The sequence below is a fragment of the Chanodichthys erythropterus genome, chromosome 20, assembly GCF_024489055.1.
Source record: "Chanodichthys erythropterus isolate Z2021 chromosome 20, ASM2448905v1, whole genome shotgun sequence".
Lineage (NCBI taxonomy): Eukaryota > Metazoa > Chordata > Actinopteri > Cypriniformes > Xenocyprididae > Chanodichthys > Chanodichthys erythropterus.
In genome coordinates, this window is record NC_090240.1 from 1,939,515 (window position 1) to 1,962,706 (window position 23,192).

A 23,192-nucleotide genomic window follows, 5' to 3' on the forward strand; every position below is an offset into this window, starting at 1 on the left:
AACTTTTAGACAAAATTGGATCAGTTTGTATTATTATACTGTATACACCGATCAGGCATAACATTATGACCACCTTCCTAATATTGTGTTGGTCCTCCTTTTGTTGCCAAAACAGCCCAGACCCATCGAGGCATGGACTCCACTAGACCCATGAAGGTGTGCTGTGGTATCTGGCACCAAGATGTTAGCAGCAGATCCTTTAAGTCCTGTAATTGCGAGGTGGGGCCTCCATGGATCTGACTTGTTTGTTCAGCACATCCCACAGATGCTCGATTGGATTGAGATCTGGGGAATTTGGAGGCCAAGTCAACACCTCAAACTCGTTGTGCTCCTCAAACCATTCCTGAACCATTTTTGCTTTGTGGCAGGGTGCATTATCCTGCTGAAAGAGGCCACAACTACCAGGGAATACCGTTTCCATGAAAGGGTGTACATGGTCTTCAACAATGCTTAGGTAGGTGGTACGTGTCAAAGTAACATCTGCATAAATGGCAGGACCCAAGGTTTCCTAGCAGAACATTGCCCAAAGCATCACACTGCCTCCGCTACCTTACCTTCTTCCCATAGTGCATCCTGGTGCCATGTGTTCCCCAAGTAAGCGAGGCACACACACCCGGCCATTCACGTGATGTAAAAGAAAACGTGATTCATCAGACCAGGCCACCTTCTTCCATTACTCCGTGGTCCAGTTCTGATGCTCACTTTCAGCGGTGGACAGGGGTCAGCTTGCGCAACAAACTGTGATGCACTATGTATTCTGACACCTTTCTATCAGAACCAGCATTAACTTCTTGAGCAATTTGAGCTACAGCAGCTTGTCTGTTGGATCAGAACACACGGGCCATCCTTCGCTCCCCATGTGCATCAATGACCCCTTGGCAGCCCATGATCCTGTCGCCGGTTCACCACTGTTTCTTCCTTGTAACACTTTTGATAAATACTGACCACTGCAGACCGGGAACACCCCACAAGAGCTGCAGTTTTGGAGATGCTCTGACTCAGTCATTTAGCCATCACAATTTGGCCCTTGTCAAACTCGCTCAAATCCTTACACTTGTCTGCTTCTAGCACATCAACTTTGAGGACAAAATGTTCACTTGCTGCCTTGTTGAAAAGGTTAAATTTTATCTGGATAGAAATAGTTGTGTTGCTGCTGTTTTCATAGATATTAAACAGGCATTTGATACAGTGAACCACCTTAAACTTCTTACCAGACTTTCTGCATTTAACTTTACTGATCACACAATTAAGTAGATACAGTCTTACTTAACAGATCGAAAGCAGTGTGTGCAGGTATGTGATAGTAAGTCGCCATACCTTGATTATTCAGTAGGTGTCCACCAAGGGTCAATTCCGGGCCCACTACTGTTCTCACTCTATGTCAATGAATTACCTAATGTATGTAAAAATGTAGACACTATTATGTACGCTGATGATACAGTAATTTTTACATATGCAAAAAATCCATGTGAAGCAGCCCAACGACTCTCAAAAGCTTTAGATGATCTACAGAACTGGTTAATTGATTCTTGTCTTTGCTTGAATGATAAAAAGACCAACAACACCATTAGCTAGAGCAAGGGTCTACCTGGGAGGACAAGAACTACAAAATGTTGAAGTATTTAAATATCTTGGTCTATTTAGATTCAAAACTGTCCTTCCAAAAGCATGCTCAAAACATTATAAAAATAACAAATTTTAATATAATGAATTTTAAACATATTAGAGCATCTTTGACAGACAGAGCAGCAATCACTTTCTTACACTCAATGGTTCTGTCTCATATTGAGTACTGTATTACCAGCTGGTCATACGCTGGTTCTTCTGTTATTAGATCTGTTGAATCATGCTACAAAAGGGCATTGAAAGAAGATAAGAAGCCTTTTTCTCACCACCACTGTAACATTCTTGATAAATATAGTTTGTTTCTCAAATTTTAAAACATATAAATCTGCTTGCCTGCTCTATACAGTTATTCACAATTTGGCGGCTCCCCCATTGAATGAGTTTATCAAACAGAAATCGCTTAGTGGCTCTGGTTTACAAGTAATGCGAGCCACAGTTAGAGGTGACTGTGAGCCGCCATATAGACGTACATCCTTTTCTCAAAACGTTTTGTCAGTTCAGGGCTCAAGGTTCTGGAAGAATATCCCACTTTCAGTAAGGGAATTGTAGCGAATTAACTCAAAGGGTAAATATTAATAATTTTTAATAACTCAATATGATTTATTAATTATGAATATATAAATCTGTTAATCAGATTTACTGGATATGGCTACATTAATCTTAATATTACAATCAATTAACCTGTTGTCCAGGGAACACTTAGTGTTGATTGTTTAACAATTCTAAGAAATGTTCATTTCCAGGTTATGGAAAAATAACATTCTTATCGCACCATGCTACTTAGAGCATAGGTTCGGGGTCTATATCTCTTAAGAGGCAATTCATTAGCAGATGGAGTCAGAACCAAACATGTATTGTGCACAATCTTTATAAAAAATGTACGATACTTGCAAGATGCCTTTAGGCTGAGGAGCGTCAGATCGGCAGGTTGAGGAGAGATCTTGAGGATTTCGTCTGAAGTTGTTGCCAGTCTTTCTGTGTTGGATGTTGAGCACATGGCTGGTTTATAGGCAGAGGCCAGCAGGCCTACCAGGCCTTGGGCCAAGAGGGTTCTGTTCAGTTGTCCAAGAGGCAAGGAAAAAGAGAGGGAGTGGCACTGTTCGCTGGTTTTTAACCTCTGGTCAAAGTCACACCTCTCAGTTGTTGAACGGACCAATGAAGATGTTGTAATTCCGGGTGGCAACACCCCTCCTGTCAGGGCTTTTACAACCCAGAAAGATTAACAAGCTGAGTTCTTGAATAAGAACTATTAAAGATTCTTGTAATACTGATGTGTTGCACAGGTATGGACATACCGCATACACAAGCATTTAAATCTTCCCGCTACGAACGTATAGACACTAAACATGGCATGACTGAAGTTACCTTAAATGTCATATAACTTAAAAATCATAAAACATGTAAATACAATGACTGCAATACAACACAGTAATAATAGATACCATTTCATGGGAATATGCCTGTTTATTTATAGAATTAATGCAGTAAAATCTTTGTTCTGTGTGGAAAATGCAGGGAAGATGCAGATTCCCTGTGTCAATGTGGCAGCACATTCCTCAGTGCAATAAACGTCTCGTGGATGGGGACAGTTAAATCCCAGAGTGAACTTAAAGCTATTGGTGAACTAACAAATAATTGTCTTATTTGTCTCAGTCATTACAGAATGTACAACTTTTCTTACTTTTAAAACACAATTGAAATGGTGGTTGAGAGAGACCCAAACATGCTATCATATGTGAACTGCATTCTAATAAGTTAAGTTGGTAAGACGGGCCTGTGCAATATTCATATTTTATCATCACCTTTCTTTCTCTCTTAGACTCAATACAGTTATACGCTGCAATACACTGCAATACAGATATATATATATATATATACATTTATATATATATATATATATATATATATACATTTATATTTGAGTATGTGCAAAGTTTCTTTCCAAACCGCTATAAGCGCCGAACCTGTTTTTAGCCATAAATGCAATATGTCTTCTCGACCAATCGGCGAGCGTTCGATGCAATCTAACATGGCGGTTACATTTATATTTGAGTATGTGCAATCCCTGGGATCAAACCCATGACCTAGGCATTGCTAGTGCCATGCTCTAACCACTGAGCAACAGGGAAGCTCAGTGGTCAGCCCAGGAAAGGTTCTTTGAAGCGAGGGAGTTTGTTTTTGCTCAGTCTTCAAAATGAGTGCTTTAAACTCTATTAACACTTTTGATGGCCTGGATGAGCCAGTGAGACCTACACCTGGGGGCCGGAGTCCGGAGCGCCAACTCGGTTTGGTTCCCGAGATAGGTTTGTTTGAATATAAGGGTGCCTCGCCTCGCCTCGCCTCGTGTATGTGTGTGCGTGTGCGCAAGTGTGTGACATTGTATCAGGCAATCAAACAGTTCAGTAAACTGTTTAAAACATAGTCACCCTTTCAATACTGAGATTATATTTGTTTTTATATAAAAAGGCTTAAAGGATGGATTTGTAGCGTTTTGAAACAAAAAAAAAAAACTTTGAATTTATAATCAACAAAATTTTTTTTTCATTTAACAATCATTGTTTAACATGTTCAGACTGAGCCAATTGACCATTTTAACAGGATAAATTGAATATTAACAAAATGTGTAGGTCTATGTGAAAATGTAATTTTCATGAAAACTATTAAAATGGATTTATAGCGTTTTGGAAAAGAGCTCTTCTTTTTTATATATTTATATATATATATATATATATATATATATATTATAAATAAATTAGTTTTTTTTTTTTTTTTGTATTTCTTTGCATGCCACCGAGCAACATGCATTATTAACCATATAGTATGTGTTATTTCCTGTAGAGATGGGCAGGGGTCCCTGTCATACCATGTGCTGGATTGTCCAGACAGCGCTGCTCTCATTCAAGTGGATGATAAAGGTCATCTGACATCTGGATCTCTGACAGGAACAGCATCCCTACAGATTAGCTCACAGGAAACATTTGGTGTCAATCAAACCATCATCATCGCTGTGAAGGTAACACCAACATATAAAGATAGGATGCTATGCAAGTACAATACAGCCTTCAAACAGAAGATCTTTTTAGCAAATTGTAAGTTCATTTTACAGAACCTAATAAATTTACTTAATGAAGAACAAATAGAGGATAAGTAACTTGAATTGCAGATAAATAATATTGCTTATTAAACGTCACGTGATTCATTTTTAGTGACTAATGACTGGCTGACTGTACATTATCAAACATATTTATATTTTGTAATTCACAGTTGTTCTTAACTGTAAGTGAATGTTTTAGTAATTATAAATCAGAATCAGCAGTGTTTGTGTTTTGTTGTTTTAAGGTGGTGACCGTATCATACCTACGTCTGAGCACCAGTCCAGTGATGTACACGTCGAACAGGGAGGCTGTGTCCGCCATTCCGCTGGGAGCCGTTTTGACCTTCACTGTTCATTTCCACGACAGCACAGGCGAAACCTTACACAGCCACAACTCGGTGCTTAGCTTCTCCACCAACAGGTGCTGCAAAATCAGGAAATGAAAGTCTACATGACATGCAACACTTAGTCCCTACACTTCAAGCCAGCATCATTTCAAAGTGACAATGCTCCTATTATAGTCAACAAATCTACACCACTCCTGTTATAGTCAATAAAAATCAGTGCTGCCTCCAAGGGGAGGCCATGGCCACCCCTAAAAAAAAAAAAAAAAAAACTCTGCCCACCCTACTGGCCCACTTGTCTGCCACAACCAATTATAACTGTTTATATTTAACGCAGAATATTATTTTAACATCTACACAAATTATTAACACGTTAATATTTTGCATCAAAAAACATTTGTTGCGCAAGCATAAATGCAACATATTTCACCATGTTTTATTTCTCTTGTAAAAGAGATTAATATTGGGACTGTTCTCCCCAGGTCATCGCAAACTCTGTAACACGAAATAGGAAAATATCTTATTTTTTTAAGTGTATTTCTTCCATTTATAATCTGGATTATTTTCAAATTAATTAAAATGCTTGAAAACTCATGAATCTTTGCACATGCATCAGAAGTGGTGAAAATTTACTTCTGATATAGGTTTCAGAATTAGGTGTGGCAAAAGTTCGATGTTAAGCCATGAAACAGGAACTTGTTGTAAGTCAGGCATACAATGTCCGATCTGCCCGAAACTTCACACGTTTTATTAGAGTTCTGGGGTCTCATTTATAAAACAGGGCTGGAAACGTGCATACGTCAGTTCCTGCGCAAAGGTTGTGATCTATAAAAACAAACTTGACGGGAGAATGTGCGCACCTTTAAGCAAACTTTGAGCCGTGCGTACGCACATTCTGGAGACAAAGTGATATGAATTGAGATAGTAGATGTGCTACTTTCGATCACTTTTCCAGTGAAACGCTGTTTTATGACAGCGAGGAGCGCTGGAAGCACAATAATTCCTCTTTAAACTAAACTGCAGATGTTATGACAAAATATGTTTTCGAGAATGATGATCAGTGATGCACACTTAACTTAGATATTATGGAAGACACTGCTGGATTCGGTGGTCAAACGGTCCGTTGTCCAGCTTGAATAGGTCCAATAATATCTTACTGTACAACCACAGCTGCATGTTCGTGTGAAGGATCTTCAAATAATTACCATTTGAAGGATATCATTTGAGGAAAATGGTAAGATTTGCACGTTTTCTTTTTTAAAATACTTTGTCAGTGACACGCCGAGTCAGACAATTGTATTTACACTGCAATAAATAAGTAGTCCTATCTGTTTCCACTAAAAATAGCCTATAAACTTCCTAAAATATATGTTCACCTTATCAGCAAAACTGCATAAATTTGATTTGAATTGTTTAAAACTATTTAAATACTATGTGGCCAGTGGAAATGAATGAATCAACTCTATTCTAAAACCTTTATCTGAAGTATTTTATACAATTTTGTTTTTATGGATATTTTGATATATTTATTCTAAAACATAAAGAGGATATTGGATTATCTTTATCAACATAATGTGTGGCACAAATGGCATTTATAGTCCATATCTAATATTTTCCAATGTCTTGTACCTTTGACGGTGTTAACCATGGTGTCACGTGGTTGGGAACGTGTATGGAAATGATATGTAGATGAGGTTATGCATAGTAAAACTAGGCGTCGTAAGGTCCATATATGGTTATTTCGCGGAGGAGACAGGGTGGAGATCTACGTACGCACAATCTTCCGCTGACTGGGATTTATAAAGGGATTTGTGCGCCGGTTCTGGCGTACGCATGGTTTTATAAATCTGATTTTTTTTGTGCGTACGCAGAATCTAGCTTTTGCGCGTACGTACACTTTTAGTAGGGATCCTACGCACAGTTTTATAAATGAGACCCCAGGCCTGAAAACATCTGCATTGCTAAATTCAGTTACATTCATAGTGCCACCTGCGGGCAACGCGAAATGTCATGTATTATACTGTGATTAGCACCTCATAGAGATTTATCCAGATCAACATCATATGTTGTCTGTCTAATCTTAAGGCCTTAGCGATTGTTAAAATGCGAAGATCTTCGATTTTCGTTGAAGGGTGTGTTCGTGGCAGCCTGACAAATTTTGATGTTTTGCCATGAAACAGGAAGCTGTTGTAACTTCACACATTTGATAAGAGTCCTGGCCTAAAGACATCTACATGCCAATATTCAGTTAGTGATAGCGCCATCTACTGGCAACCGAAAATGGCATGCTTTGCACTGTAATTCACTTCCACAAACACATTTAAATATGCCAAACATGCTAGAAACATGTTAAATCATACAACACTGCGCTAAGTGCTAAAGTATGTGATTAACTCCACAAAACAGGAAGTTGTTGTAACTCAGGCATACAATGTCTGATCTGCTCCAAACTTCACATTTGATAATAGTCCTGGCCTGAATACATCTACATGGCAATATTCAGTTAGTCAAAGCTCCACCTTTTGGCAGCAGGAAGTGTGGCACGTTGAAATGACTTTGCCATATTTATCCTATATTTACTCGCTTGCATGCATGTCGCCCACTGTTCACTGTTTTCCTAAAGCCTGAATGGAATGGTGGCCCTGGGTGCAAGGGCCCTTTCAACGCTGCTTGCAACTTTAATGTTTTTTTATTTTTGCAGTTCATGCTATGGTTTTTTTTTTTTTGATAACCTAATTAATGTACTTTATGTGAGAACATCTAAATTAATTAATTTCATGCATATCAAAAATTTAATTTAAACTTAACTTACAAAGTGCATCAAGTCACTTTTATGGGTTAGATCAAGTACAAATAGATCCTTGAAATAAGTTGCAGGTTACCACTTTTTCAGTGTATTCAGTGGATTTTGAATTTCCTGAAGGTTCCATACAGTGATGATGCTTGCTGTGTAGACATTTTGCTTGAATTTAATAGTAATCTAAACATATGTATTATATGGCCTGTGGTAAATGTGGAAGAAGCAACACAGAGGAGATCTGGAGGCCTAATGGTTATTCACAAATTAATGAATGTTTATTTGCAAATGCGTAGCCTTCAGAACATTATAATATACTACTATGTTAAAGTGGTAATTGCAGACAGTTAAAATATATTTATGCAAGAATATTAAGAAAAATCAGTGGGTATGCTTTTTTTGTTTGATCAGTGTGTATTAATGATTTTAACCATCTATATTATGTGTGCAGGGATGATTTGGTGCAGGTTGGTAAGGGTTCAAGTAACGGCACGCTGATGGTGCGAACAGTCAATGTGGGTCTGACTCTACTAGGAGTTTGGGACTCGGAGCAGACCGGATTAGCTGATTTCATTGCACTACCTGTCCAAAATGCCATTCATCCAGCTGAAGCCCAACGGCTGGTCGTGGGTGATGTTGTGTGTTTTTCTGCACAGATTATTAATCAGGAGGGTAAGTGCGAACACAGACACCTAAAAAATACTAGACAGGGAAAAACGGAGTGCATATGTATTTCAGACCAAACTGAGCATTTACACAGTCAATTTCACCAAGTATGAGTGTCATGATGTCATTGTCAGGTGCTTCAGGTGTGTGGAGCTCATCATCCAGTGCTGTGCTGGAGGTTGAACCCAGGACTGGAGCCGCAGTGGCCAGAGACAAGGGCACAGTCACTGTCTACTATGACATACCAGGCCAACTCCGCACTTACAGAGAGGTGAGCGCCTGTACGCTAGTTCAGACCTCAAAACTCATCACAATGAGTTCCTTCAGAGATATTTCAAATAAGATATTTAGGAAAAATCATGAAAAGATAGTGGTCTAAATGTGTGATCCCTTATCAAACTGAAGACGCACATTTTTCTATTTGTATTGTAACATTGTGTTTTCTTTAGGTTTTTATTGAAGGTGCAACTCAGACATCTGTCATGACTCCCTCAGTGAAGAAAGACGGAGACTCTAAAGTCTTGATGTCAACCAGGGACACAGCAAGCAACCTCATTGGTACAGATCACTCCTTGAATTGCTGTAATCCTCACACTGACTTCATGCTCATTGAGGATCATGCTTATGTGCTGTGTTTGTGTCCTGCCTTATTGCATTAACCCTCTGATGTGTATGATCAGTGTGATTAGAACGTTAAGTGCATGACGCAATTCAAATCTGTTATCATGCTTTGGCCAGATTGCGACACTCTCTGTGCTCATCATATAATGCAACTTACCAGTGTTTGTTGCAATCCTCATTAGCTACAGTAAATGTTACATCAGCTTAGTGCAGAATCAGGCAAGCTGATACATTGATCATTGCAATGTTATCTAAATAATACAGGGTTCCCACGCGCCTTGAAAGTACTTGGATTTCAGACACATGAATTCAAGGCCTGGAAAGTACTTGAAAAAAAATATTGGTCCTTGAAAGTGCTTGAATTAAATTTGAAATAAATTTTGTGTGAATTTATTATAAGAAGTCCCTCTTAGTCTTAACTATATTTGTTTTGGAATATTATTTTACAATCAGTTTATGAGTGTTTTCCATTGCAGTACTTCCCCTTGCTTGTTATTAGGCGGGGTTTGGACATTTGAGCTGTGACACTTGCTGTGTCAAAAATGAACATTCTTATAGGTGTGTGCGATTTTGATCATGGACGATTAAAAGGTCTCCGTGATCTGCTTTTTAAGAAATAGTGTTGTTTTGTGCTATATCGCTTTCTGTTAGTTGCAGCCCTGGCGCCTCCATCTCAACAAACTGTGTAGTGCAAAGCGACATACATTCACATCACGTGTTAACACAGCGGTAGAGTTCTACTCATGGAACACTGCAGTTATTCACAATCACAAAAGTTTATTATTTGCATGCATTTTAAAGCCTTACCAGTTAAACTATTTATCTGCATGCTCACCTAACACAAGCTTTTCTGAGGCGAAGCACGCACACTCTAAAACCCTGTCAAACACTGTATTTTCTGGACAAAGTTATCATTCGCATCTTACTCTTTTAATGCTGTCAAATACACACAAGGTTTACACCATCGTTTAAGTTTAAAGTTAAACAGTTGAGAGAAAATCGAATCTGTGTCAATATATTAAATGTGCGCAAAAGCCTTAAAGTGATAGTTCAACCAAAAATGAAAATTCTGTCACTCTAAAGTTGATCCAAACCTGTATTTTGTCTTGTGCTGAACACAAAGGAACATATTTTGAAGAATGTGGGTAACCAAACATTTGACATAGTATTTTCTTTCCTACTATGGAGCTCACTGGGGACCAGCCGTTTGGTTACCCACTTTCTTAAAAAAAAAAAAAAAACTTGTATGTTCAACAAAAGAAATGTATTCGGGTTTTAAACAACTCCTACGGTGAGTAAATAATAACAGAATTTCCTTTTTTTTTCAATTTAATACAGTAGCTTTAAAAAGAAACTCATAAGAATTGGTGCTCTGGGCACGCCAAATTCACAAATTCACTTTAAGCCACAATTACAATTCATATAATCCTTTTAATTCACTCAATTGCAAAATGCATTTTTATAATATTCACTCTATATTATAATGTTTTTACTCGAGTAATATTCATAAAAAATTAAAACCAAAACTAGAATGGAATAATTGTTAACATTAGGGATAAGAAAGCTGCAAACAGTTTTAATATATTTCCAAAATGAATGTACAAATGATTCTGTTCCTTTTCCGGGTTAAAATGGATGCAAAAGCAATAGGATGATTAAAATGTTAAGTACAGTAAGAGGTCTTTCATGACGCTCCATATGTAATGTGAATTTGACAGGTGTTTGACATAAATTAAACGGTGCTTGAAAAAGTCCTTGAATCTGGTGTTCATGAAAGAGTGGGAACCCTAATATTAAAAGTTTAGCTTGGGTTTCTAAAAGACATCAAGCCAGTTTCACTTCTCTTTTTGGTGAAGTTTGGATCTGTATTTGTGTGAGAATGAAGAGTGTTAAAGATTATTCATGTTTTAGGCATTGCAGTCATTCCAGCCAATCACATATATATATATCTTTTGAAGGTGTGAGATCAAAGGTGTTTTGTGTTTGTTTAGCTAAGCTCATTTAGCTTAATATTAGTTCGAAAATAACTGTCACATTAAAAAACTCACACAGAGGGACCAGACGTAATATTTTCAGTTAAATCAAAGGGGTAATATTCTATAATGGCCCCAAAAGTAACATGCAAGTCACACTAAATGTGTGATTGTCATATTATCTCAATTGTGGAAGTTTATAATGATAAAACAATAGATAGAATACTGCAGTGCTGCCAATAAAATGAAATCCAGAAAAAATAAAACACAATGATAAAAATAAAATGAATTTCAATGGGACTAGCAACACTAAAGTCATGAGTTTGATTAATTGGGATTGAGTAATTGTTTCTCACGTGGTTGTCTGTAAAAATAAATTTGCATGGCACCTCAGTGTTAAAACTAATGCTTTTAGATGGCATTCAGATTTAATGTATATAATTATAATACTAACATTTTATTACTGTAATGCCCTATTTCAAATGTTTAAATGTTTTTTTTCCTCTATTCTTTCACTGAGGTGGAGTGGTAATGAAATATTGTTCTTGTAAATACTTCCCAGTATTTCAGAAATAAATATGTACATATTTAAAATGCACGCAAATTACTGTGAAACACAAATAATCGTACGGTGTTCCTCAGTGGGCAAAAAGACAACTGTGAACAAAATTTCAACTGTGAATTTTGAATTGACTGTTGTGAGTTTGAGAGTTGTGGATTCAGACAGCGATTAAATTACCACACGACCTTGGCATTTGTCAAAAAACAGTAAGTAATTTGGCCTGGGGTTTTTACATGGGTAATGGGAGAAAAATACTGACATTCTGGATTTGGACAGCAATAAAATCATTCACTGACTAGCCCCTGTAAATGTTGAAAATACCTTTATGAGAAACGATTACTGTCCGAATAGGGCTTATGAATGCACTGGAAGTGTCTGCCAAATGAACATGGAAATGTATAAGTTTCTTAAATAGGTCTTGTGTTCTTTTTAATTGATCACAATACTTTTCCACACAGCATTATTTTCTTGTGTCCACAGGAAGCTGCTCCTCATCCCAATCGGATAGCATTGCTCTGCTCCACCCAGAGTCCTCCATCATCTGTCACCTCCACTTTACTAGCAGCGCTGTGGATTTCCCAGCTCATGAAGTCTACCACACTCGCACAGCTTTTGATGCCAGCACAGGTCTCTCAGATTAAGCTACGCAGCCACTGGACTTCAGGCATTTAAATCAATTCAGGCAATTTCATCTTTATCTCCTTTGAATGTCAGGTTTCTACAGCTGTGCGTTGAGCTTTAAGCCCATGAGTGACCAGCAAGTGAAGGTGTTGAGTGTGTCTATGACTGACGTTGAGGTCACGGCCGGTGTGCAGGGCGGTCACTTCACCGGACAGCAGATCAGCGCTAGGCTGCCTGTCAATCCAGGGATCTACACTGATCAGACGGACATCATCCTGAGTAATCAGCACACATCTGCTGATCTGACCATCTATGGGACACCAGGCGCTCTGCAGAAGCTAGATGTAATGTTTGCACCTTTGTCTATTTGTGTCTGAAAAGTGAAATGACAATAATTTTGTTAATGTGTCTGAGATTGCTCAAATAAGCATTAGTGTATTCACCAAACATGTGCATGTGGATCTGATCTGATGTTTAGGCGAAGAGCAACTCTCCTGCAGTTGTGATCGAGCAGAAGGAGGTTTCCCCGAGCTTTCCAAGCTTTATCACATACACTGTTAGTGTGGTGAACCCACAGGGAGCTCTGACGACATCTGTGTCTATAAGCAGTGCGTCCAGTGATCAGGTGCTGCTCATCCCAGTGTCTGTCATGCATCTAGCAGCCAGCGGCAATTCTGTGCAAGGTTTGTTCCTCCACATCAGTCTGATAGCATAGTAGGAAATATTTGTATGGTTAAGACTACATTAACAAGTAATATATTCTTTTTATATCTTATATATTTATTTACGCAATTGAATGCCCAAAAGAAGCCGTTTCAGAAGATATAATTATGTAGTAGCCATGTAGTTACCATGTAGTTAAAGGGGTCATGACATGAGAACTCTAATTATCCTTGATCCTTTAACATATGCAAGGTCTTTGTACCAATAAAACATCCTACATCCTGAAACATCCTAAAACATCATAGATTCTTAGCTTAAAACATCCTACTCAGAAAACAGCATTTATTAAACCAAGCTCCAAAAATGGCTTGTTAGGTTGTTGTGGGATTTGTGATGTCACACAAGCAAATACATTTGCATATGACTGTCTCTACGGCAATACATTGATGAATAGTTATAGATCATGGGTGTCAAACTCATTTTAGGTTGAGGGCCGGATTGGAGAAAAATAACCATGTGCGGGCTTAATTAATTAATTAAAAACCTTAGTGCACTGATGGTTGCATTAATATTAACCATATAAACAACAAATAATTTGCAAAAAAACTAGGACACTGCTCTTTAAAACTGCATTTGTTTTTACAGCGATTAGATTTTCAAAATAATGCTTTATTTAATATTTTTTTTATTAGTGATGCACCTATTTTGATTTTTCAGGGCCAATTCCAATTTTTTTTTAGAAGCAAATTGGACAATCCTGATTCAGTTTTTCCTGATTTATTTAGTTTATTTGTTCAAAAAATATGTGTAGCTCTTGCAAACACTACATTTTTATCTCAGTCCAAATAAAGATGTTATGCACATGAGCATGAGCAGTTGTTTTTAATTTAAATTATTGTATAATTTCAAGATTAACAGCAAAAACAGCATGGTCTGACTTTAGCTTTGAAATTATGCTACATAAGTCACCTGCACAAAACAAAATCAGCAGATGGACTGAATGAAAATGCAAATTCACTCTCTGGCAATAGGTGGCGGTTATGGAACAGCAGTGATATAGTGTTTCCATGGATACTGCTATACACAAAGCAGCACTGCATCGATAAATAGTCTACTACTTTATACGGAGATAAGACGAAAAGCCATCAACTTTTCTGAAGACCGTTCCCTTCAGAGATACATTCATATCAACCCCAATTTAATATTTATATTATTCTTCCTAAACAGTGAGCTTGTGCATGGTAGAGTATTTTCTCTGCTGGTGCGTCTGTTCTCCTCTTTGTGTCCGTATTCAGCGTGTGCCTGTATTAACGTCCTGTTTACAGACTTCCTATATATTTAAATGAAATTTTGGGAAGTTATTACAAAGCACTTTGTTTGCAAGCCCGGAATAAAGATTGACCAAAATAAAATTAAAAAATTTTTGGATTAATGACAGGTTGACTAGTGCATCTCTATTTTTTTTATTATTATTATTATTATAGTTCAAATCATCCCCCGGGCTGGATTCAAATCATCCCCTCTGGTCCGTATGTTTGACAGCCCTGTTATAGATCATTGCACTATAGGCCCCATCCACTAGCGTTCAGTATTATAATGGCTGTCACCTGTTTACATCAGACACAAGCTTCTCTATACAGCCTTCAGAAGGACCCCGTTGTCAGGAACAAGTGAATTGTTTATTTTTTACTGGCATTCCAAAGCGTTTGAGGATTATGTTTGTTTCAAAGCACTCGATTGCATTATTAAATAAGGCATAATGTAATGCATTGTTCAAAAAGAAAATTATGGAAAATGAAACCGCCAACTGTATTGGATCTGACATTACAAAGTATAAGTAAGCAGTTTGATAATGCTTTGCCTGTAAATCATGGTTTTATATGGATAATGTTTTTAAAACACTTTACAATAGCGAGATAACGTTGGATAGTTTTCCCATGCAGTGACATTAGCCAGTCATAACAGTGGCCAAGCCTTAAGGGAGAAGGCCCCTAAAATGCATTGTTCAGACAGAGGATCAGAATGAGGGTTGAAAATGACCATTTTTGTAAAAATATGACACTTTGGTTGTTTTGAATTTTTTGCTCATAAATGCATGCTTCTTCACCTTTTCTTGCAGTACATATGGTAGATGGAGCAGATGGGCTCAATATTCTTCAGCAGTTTATTGACTCCTATCAAGTGATGTTCTTCACTTTATTCGCTCTCTTGGCTGCCACTGCTGTTGTCATCATTGGTAAATGCTTTAATAAACACTTAATATCATGAATAATGGGTTTTAGGACAGTGATTATTTCTTCTTTAATACCTTTTTATATTTCTTTTTATAACAATTTTCTATCTTTTTCTATAGTGTGCCATGTGCTGTTTTCTCCAAGAGATCCTGTTAATCATCCTGCATTCATCCAGAAGACTCCGCCTCCCACAGGTACATGCATCTGGAAAATACTCCTGCAAACCAAAATATAAAATATAATATTAACCAAATATAAACTAAATAAATGCTGCTCCATTAACACCTGACCTCTTTTTTTGCAGTGCAAAATGTGTAATACAATTCTTTTGTGTGCTAAAGGTAGTAAAGGGATGTTTATTATATCAGTTAAAGCCGTCATATCATTTATTATAAATGGACCCTTTTTCCACCCTCTCCTTAGATGTCTTAAAGGGGTCATGAAATGCAGTTTCAGATTTTTTTATGTTTCTCGAGGTTAGTTTATAGCATTTGCAAAATATTTTGCACCAAAAAAGGAAAATGGTTCACTTCTCTGCATCCATCCACCAGGCTCTTACAAAGCCTCTGCATTAGCCTTCAGAGCTCTTTACGTCTCCCTACTCTGTTTACCAGCTGAAGGCGCAACAGTGGAGGCCGATCAAGCCCTCTTCCCCAGTCGCCCTGATGTAGCAGCATTATGATGACAAAAAGAAAGAGTACGAGGTGTTTAAGTTCTGTGTTCCCCAGAAATCTGCCACACGAGGTTCCCCCTTAACGCCCAACTAACCCTCCCGCAATGGGTCAAATTTCCAGGGTCTAAACAGAGCTAAACCTCACAGCAAGTCACCAATGCAAGACGGTAACCTGAAGTTCAAAGAGGCTTCACTTTTCCTAGAGTGCCCCCTTCCTACACGTGTTGGGAATTTCCCTGTTCTAAAGGGAAAAACAGTGAGAAGGTGTGCACAAGCAGTTACCACACAGCTCCCTACATCTCACAAATTCAATAGGGCATCGGTCCCAGTGTTCCCCAACACAAAAAAAATCTAACGAATCAAATATGTTATTAAAAAGAGAAAACATCTCTCAGCAATCCCACGTCACCCAACACAAGTTGTCCACATAATGCGCCATTGTATCACAAATGAAAGAACCAACTGCATCAGCAGTTTTGAGCTTTTCTCTGGTTTCTGTGGGAAGAGTGTCATGTCTGTGTCAGCCCCCGAATGGGTGATTCATGCTGTAATGTAGGGCTTCAGAAGACTTCAGTTTGCCCGAAAACCCCAGCTTTTCAGCTGATTTATCTCTTTTCACACAGAAGAGAGATTCTGAGTTCATATTCTGAAAGATGAAATCTCCCTTCTCGAGAAGGGGGCGGTAAGGTGCCAACAGAGGTTTTATTCCTGTTATTTCCTGGTTCCACAAAAGGATGACTTGTCCTATTTGGATCTTTTGAACAAACATTGCAGAAAACAACTTCAGAAAGTTAACACACGGTTCTCTCTCACGCTCAATACATCAGAACGATGGTTCACATCATTTGATCTGAAGGATGCTTTCTTCCACATAAGGATCTATCCTCAACACAGGAAATTCATTCGTTTCACCTATCAAAGCATATGTTACGAATTCACAGTTCTTCCTTTCGTGCTTTCTCTGAGTCCAAGAGTGTTCTGTATGTGCAGAGGTGGGCTTAGCCCATGCTGAGAATAGCAGGTTCTAGATCCTGATATAGCTTTTTGCAAGACCTTATGGATGTTGGTAAGTGTTTGTCCACTATTAAGGTTTATTTGCCATCTATCATTACATGTCATGTTGAGGTTTGATGGCACAACAGTGGGGCAACACCCCCTCATTCGTAGATTAATGAAGGGGGCTCACCGTTCCCTTCCTGTGTCTAGAAAATCTGTGCTGGAATGGGACCTCTCCATGGTGCTAGAGGCTCTGTCACAACAGCCTTTTGAGCCCCTGGGAAACATTTCCCTTAAGCTGCTGTCTTTCAAGACAGCCCTGCTCCTGGATCTGGCCTCAGTCAAATGTGTCAGTGATTTGCAAGCACTCTGATTTGCATTCCTCGTGCAAATTCTTTCTCAGTGGTGATAAGGATTTTCTTAGGCCTAACCCAGCCCTAAATGCTTCCCTTTTATGTGTGATGTGATGTGATTGATCCTCCTTTCACCCACCCCCTTTCTCCTCCACAGAAAACATTAGCCCATTCTGTCCTGGGGGTGGGTTCATCATAACCCCATCCCCCTAATAACATGCACTTTGTTCATGTTATTAAGCATGTCATTATTACCCTTGCCTGGCTCAATTTTCATGAATGTGTGCATTATCAGGCATATTTATGCATGCATGTATCCACATGCCATTTATATCTCTGCTGGGGTGACACCCCAGTGTGTTACCAGGATTGTTTCTTTGTGATGTGTCAGGCACCGCCTTTCCAGGTAACCGTCCTCTGGCTTTAGGGGCCTTGCTGTGAGTGAATGGGCTACTGGGGAGCTGTCCATATCTCCCATGGGTGGATCTCGAACATGAAAGAGAACAATAGGTTACTGTTTGTAAACCCAGTTCTTTGAAACATCGAGTGAAGAGATCCTCCAAGCTTGCCACTTGTTGCATGAGAAGCAAATATGCTCACTAAAGAAAAGGTATCATCCAGGTGCTTTATGCACTCTGGTAAGGGGTGGTTCCTTAGCGGTCATTGGGCACGCGCTTCTGTCTGTCAAAGCCAGACTTGGTTCAATTGGGTGCTTGAGGTTGGTTACGGATGCTCTTCCTATAGGTGGATCTACTCAATGTTTTAGAGAAATGAAGTTACGAACAGTAACCTATTGTTTCTTTACATCCACTGACAGAGCAACTCAACATCTTTATCTGACAGTAGAATCTATCACTCTTGTGATTAATGAACAGAGTTGTTCAAAACACACTTACACACAGGCAGATGATCAAATGATCTGATAGACTTTACCACATTTTGCTTGTATTATTATTTCTTCTGGTGTTTAGGAAGATTTGTAACCTCCTGTAGATTTTGATTACTGACTTAGAATTGTAAATGTTTTTTTTTTGCAGGTGTAGCTAAGCTGACTGAGAGCCCCTACAACAACAGTGTGTCTTCAGACATGAAGGGAAGCCCAAGATTACGTCTGTATTCACCAGACTACAACTCCAGATAAACCTTCTCCACTTGAAGACCGCAGAAAGTGCCTTACCATTGGATACAGGAGTATAAGCATGCTGGAAAATACTTGTGCAAGAGTATTGCTTACATGCTTAAAATAGCTTTTTCATTTAAATCCAAGTTTGCTGAAATGCTGCAAATCTGATTAAATATGTCAGGGCTGCATAGTTATGTCTGCTTTTATTTGATTATTTAAATGTTTGATGTGTGCTTTCATTTATAATTATTGCTATTATTATTTTCAGTAGCCTTTTTCCAATAGTTTTCATAGCTTGATATTCTAAGTTTTAGTGAGTTGTGATGTTAAATGTTTGTCTTTTTTTTTCTTTGAAGCTCAGGACAACCTTTGTAAATTAATGTGAGACTGCAGCTTGATTATGTAGCATGTAATTGTGTGAATAGTGCAACCACTGATTCCGTCCAAAGTGCTCTTACAAGTGTTTGATCTGCAAAAATATAAATGGCCAGTTTAATTTCATGAACAATATTATACTGATTTTAAATATTTTGAAGAATTTTTTTAGTTTAGTGCAGGTACTTTCAGTTATTGATGTGAATATTAAAAATGTTTAAGGGCTTAGTTCAGTTCAATTGCTTTAGCAGATGTAAAGTGGTTGTGAAAGGACAGGCTAGTAATCTATGAAGTAGCATTCTCTTGAACCTACAGCAGCATTTGACATGGTCATTTGCTGTTCAAAAGTCCTACAATAGATACTGCTAATTCTGTTACTGTGAGTTTGAGTCATATTCAAGATTGTGATCGTTTTAAATAAATAAATGCCTCTGCCTTGTGAGCCTGTTTAAGTGAGAAAGAAATACTGTTTTAATTAATATTTTCTACTAGTATCTGCCTTTAAGCAAGAGCCATAATATGACTTATAGAACTGCTGCACTGAATAAATTGAGGAAATGATGTCATAATGAGTTTAATCTGTATATGTAACCACTTCTGAGCCTTTGTCATTGTTTGCTCTTCTGTCCATCATACCTCCCTGCATTGAGAACAGTCTGTATTTACAGTGTGCTTTTTTTCTGCATGAGATCTATAAACATTAAATATGCTCTTTTTAAGTATCACCTAACTGCATTTTTTTCGTCCGAAACCGATTCAGCAAAAATATAGCGCAAGATCGCAATCTGGATTCAAACACCCACGCGATCTACTCATTGCTCGAAGTGGGCCGGCACCTGCACTTCTTTAATCTGTAGCCAATATTACAAGCCCCGTGCAGAAGGCCGTGTTTGCAGATTAGAAAATACCTGTAAAAACAGGAAAGAATGTGTGTGTCACCAAAATCCCCAGCAATCGGTCTTTGTCAGGCACGTGATTTTGTTGTGTGTGACGTCACCGCGGCGCCATATTTGTGGTATTCCTGCTGAGTGTGAGAATGAAAGAGATTACACGAGTAGAGATAACAAGCAAATAACTCGCAAAAATTAAGAAGCACAAGAAAAAAGTTAAAATGTCATATCGCGATAAACTCACCAAAGATGCCAGGGACCGTTATTTGGAGAAATTTTCATCCATTCATAACATAGGTCTGTATACGAACTGACCGCAGTAAGTTGGAGTGCTGCTAACCCCGCATTGCTACCTAAATCATCATACTTAAATATTAACTATCTTGTTTATGGTATAAACGCATAGTGAACAATTTAAAAACTATAAATCCCTTGAAGCCCACAGACATTTCATTAATGGCTGGGTGCAGGGTTTATTTATATTCTGAACGAAGGACTGCGATGCAGAGGCACCAAAAAAAAAAAAAAAAAATTGTAATAACGCCATAAAGGTTCCCTGGTTTGGCAGACCCGTATAGTATAGTTAACATCATCTCCAAAACAAACATCAGACATCCTGTACATATCAAGTCGGTTTACTTCTGCGCATGCAGATCACCATCTCCTCCAGCCTCCTGCATCTTCTCAGTGTGAAGATGATCACTTTCTCCAGCCTGATGGACCATAGTGTCAGCTGACTGACTTGGGTAAAGTTGGATTTATATTCGCACATTTGGACATCTGTATTCAATAGCCTTGTTAATCACACTACATTGGACATTCACAAGTAAATATGCCATTAAACAATACTTGCCTATTTTGATCGACTGTGAAAAATGTTATAAGTTGACAATCGTTGGTTGTCAATATCTTGCTGCTTAAAATTCACAAACATAAATTTATTGCACATTTATTGGAAAGTCTGAATTTATCAGAAGTCTGAATGTGCGAATATTAAACCAACTTTACCCAAGTAGCTGACTGCATTGTTTTTCCTTACTTAGTGTCTGTGTGTGCATCTCAATCAGCTCTGAGCTCTTGAATCAGTATATTGTGTATACAAATTTTGTGACTGAGACCGTCCTGATCAGTGCCCTAACTACTGAAATAGGGAGCTGACTGAGACACAGCCTGTGTTTAATGCTGATGTGGCCTTAATGTAGGAAGGGATGGTGTCCAGTTGGGGTCAGTCTCCATAATCTTTAAGCAGGCTGATCTGCAATGAATTGAAAAGGTTTTTAGCTACATAACATAAGACCACAGCTGTAAAAATTAGAATCAGCATATGGATACAGAGCAAAAATGTTGTACCTTAAGTATATAAAATAAAAATGCCTTAGCAAAATTAAGAATAAAAATATAGCTGCAAGCAGCAATTCGGGGCCAAGCCCCAGAAGGGGCAGTAGCGCAATACGGAGCAGGAAGAGCAAAAACAGCAGAAATTGAATGTACATGCTAAACAGCTCGTTCAGAAGGACAGGTGGAAATGAAATTAAAATTAATAGAAGTTCAGAGAATGAACACGGAATGAACTAAAAACACTTGTATCTCATTCAAGAGGAATAAAGATTAGTACAATGCTTATTTGGATAAAAAAGGTATCAAAATGACTCATTACACACAATTGTATAAAGGCACCCCACACGGGATTCGAACCCACAACCTCCGGGTCCAATGTCCATTTCTCAACTCATTGCGCCACTGTGCAGGTGAATGTTGGCACACCTGCCGAAGTTCATTAGTTCATGTGAAAATGAACTCAAAATGAAGAATTTTTATAAAACTGCACTGAATGTTATATTTAATAACTACTTTAGATCATTCTGCAGCTCATCATGCTGTAGCGCAATACAGAGCAGGAAGAGGAAAAACAGCAGAAAATGAACAAACATGAAACAGCTGGTTCAGAATTACGGGCGAAAATGAACTCAGAACTTATGTACATAAGCTTAGATGAAAATGAACACAGCATGAAACAAAAAGCATTTATTTCTAATCCAAGAGGCAGTAAAGGAATCAAAACACACTATTTCATAAAACCGCTCCACCTGGGATTCGAACCCACTATCTTAGGGTGCAGAGCTCATCAGGTAACTGGCTTTACACATTGAGCTACTTGAGGATGCACATTCAACAATCTGTGGAAGAGAACTTTTAGTGTAAGAAAGAATTTACAAAAAAGCATTACTTAGCATGCTAACCATATTAGCATGCTAAGCTAACTTAATGCTAATGAAGCTCATGGTTAACTTGATAGCTGAAGAGCCACATTAAAGAGAATGACAACTGGTTAGCATGCTAAGCAATTAGCATGCTAAGCTAACTAGCATAAGACAACAAACACAAGCAAGGTCACATTCAGAGATGAATATCTTGGGAATGGTAGCGAATATCAAAAATCCATTCAGTCATTTCTGTGCGGCTCGGTCCAAAGATCACCTGAGCTGATTTTGGACAAAATTGGACAAAAATTGTAGGAGGAGTAGTGAAAAAATGGAATACTGTACTTTTCAAAATGGCCACTACTGTACTGGGTGGAGTCTTAATGTAAGATATTGAATGTGATCAGTATGAAGAGAGGAATCAGTTGTATTGACATTCATTTTTCTGGAACAAAGGGTTCAAAAGTTATAACCTTTACAAAAGTGAATATTTGAACTGGTGGTGGCGCTATAGACTTAGTCCTAGATACTCCAAAGTTGGTCAAATTACTTTTAATTACTATCACTACAAGCATGCCAAATTTGATAATTTTCCTTCTTATGGTTCATTGATTACCATACAGGGGGAAGAAGAATAACTACGAATTTGGACATAAAGGAATTGCATGTGATAGCTTCAGATTAGACCAGTTTTAGGCAGAATGCCTAGAACAGACACAAGTTCTGCATCTTTTCCTGCCACAGTACCTCATGCGGTCTGGGCATGTGTCACACTGAGTTTCGAACCCACGATGCAGAGCATTCGGGAGCCGTGGCGTAACACATTGAGCTAATCAGCCATGCAAGTTCATCAGTATGCTAAGCAGAGGTTTCAGTGTGAGAAAGAGTTCACAAAAAATAGCATGTTAACCATATTAGTATGCAAAGTTATTTAATGCCAACTAAGTTTTGGTTAACCTGTTGACTGAAGACCACATTAGAAAGAATAGCAATAGTTTAGCATGCTAAGCAATTACTGTGCTAAGCTAACTAGTATAAGACAACAAACACAAGCAAGGTCACATTCAGAGATGAATATCTTGGGAATGGTAGCGAATATCAAAAATCCGTTCAGTCATTTCTGTGCGGCTCGGTCCAAAGATCATCTGAGCTGATTTTGGACAAAATTGACCAAAATTTGTGGGAGGAGTAGCGAAAAAACTGTTTTTGATTTAATTCAATATGGCAGACAGGTACACTTAAGGAAAATGACAAATGACACATTGTCGGAATCGGCATAAGCCAGGGAATAAAATGACATAAAGCAGACAAATTTTGGATAATGTTTTCAAAAGTTATAAGCAATTTTGCAAAAATCATTATATCTGTGGAACACTAGGT

The 23,192-nt window shown here is 38.1% G+C and overlaps 1 protein-coding gene across 1 annotated transcript in view; it reads left to right on the plus strand.

The window, feature by feature from the left end:
• The window catches only part of nup210 (nucleoporin 210), a 126,988-nt gene extending 107,548 nt beyond the window's left edge, over positions 1-19,440 (plus strand). Inside the window, exons 30-40 of the mRNA XM_067370411.1 lie at positions 4,465-4,639; positions 4,966-5,141; positions 8,313-8,533; positions 8,662-8,798; positions 8,977-9,085; positions 12,164-12,310; positions 12,398-12,648; positions 12,783-12,987; positions 15,087-15,203; positions 15,321-15,395; positions 18,261-19,440. Coding sequence (XP_067226512.1) covers positions 4,465-4,639; positions 4,966-5,141; positions 8,313-8,533; positions 8,662-8,798; positions 8,977-9,085; positions 12,164-12,310; positions 12,398-12,648; positions 12,783-12,987; positions 15,087-15,203; positions 15,321-15,395; positions 18,261-18,364 — 1,717 coding nt within the window. The 3' untranslated portion in view covers positions 18,365-19,440. The remainder of the gene's footprint in view (positions 1-4,464; positions 4,640-4,965; positions 5,142-8,312; positions 8,534-8,661; positions 8,799-8,976; positions 9,086-12,163; positions 12,311-12,397; positions 12,649-12,782; positions 12,988-15,086; positions 15,204-15,320; positions 15,396-18,260) is intronic.
• The last annotated feature ends 3,752 nt before the right edge of the window (positions 19,441-23,192 follow it).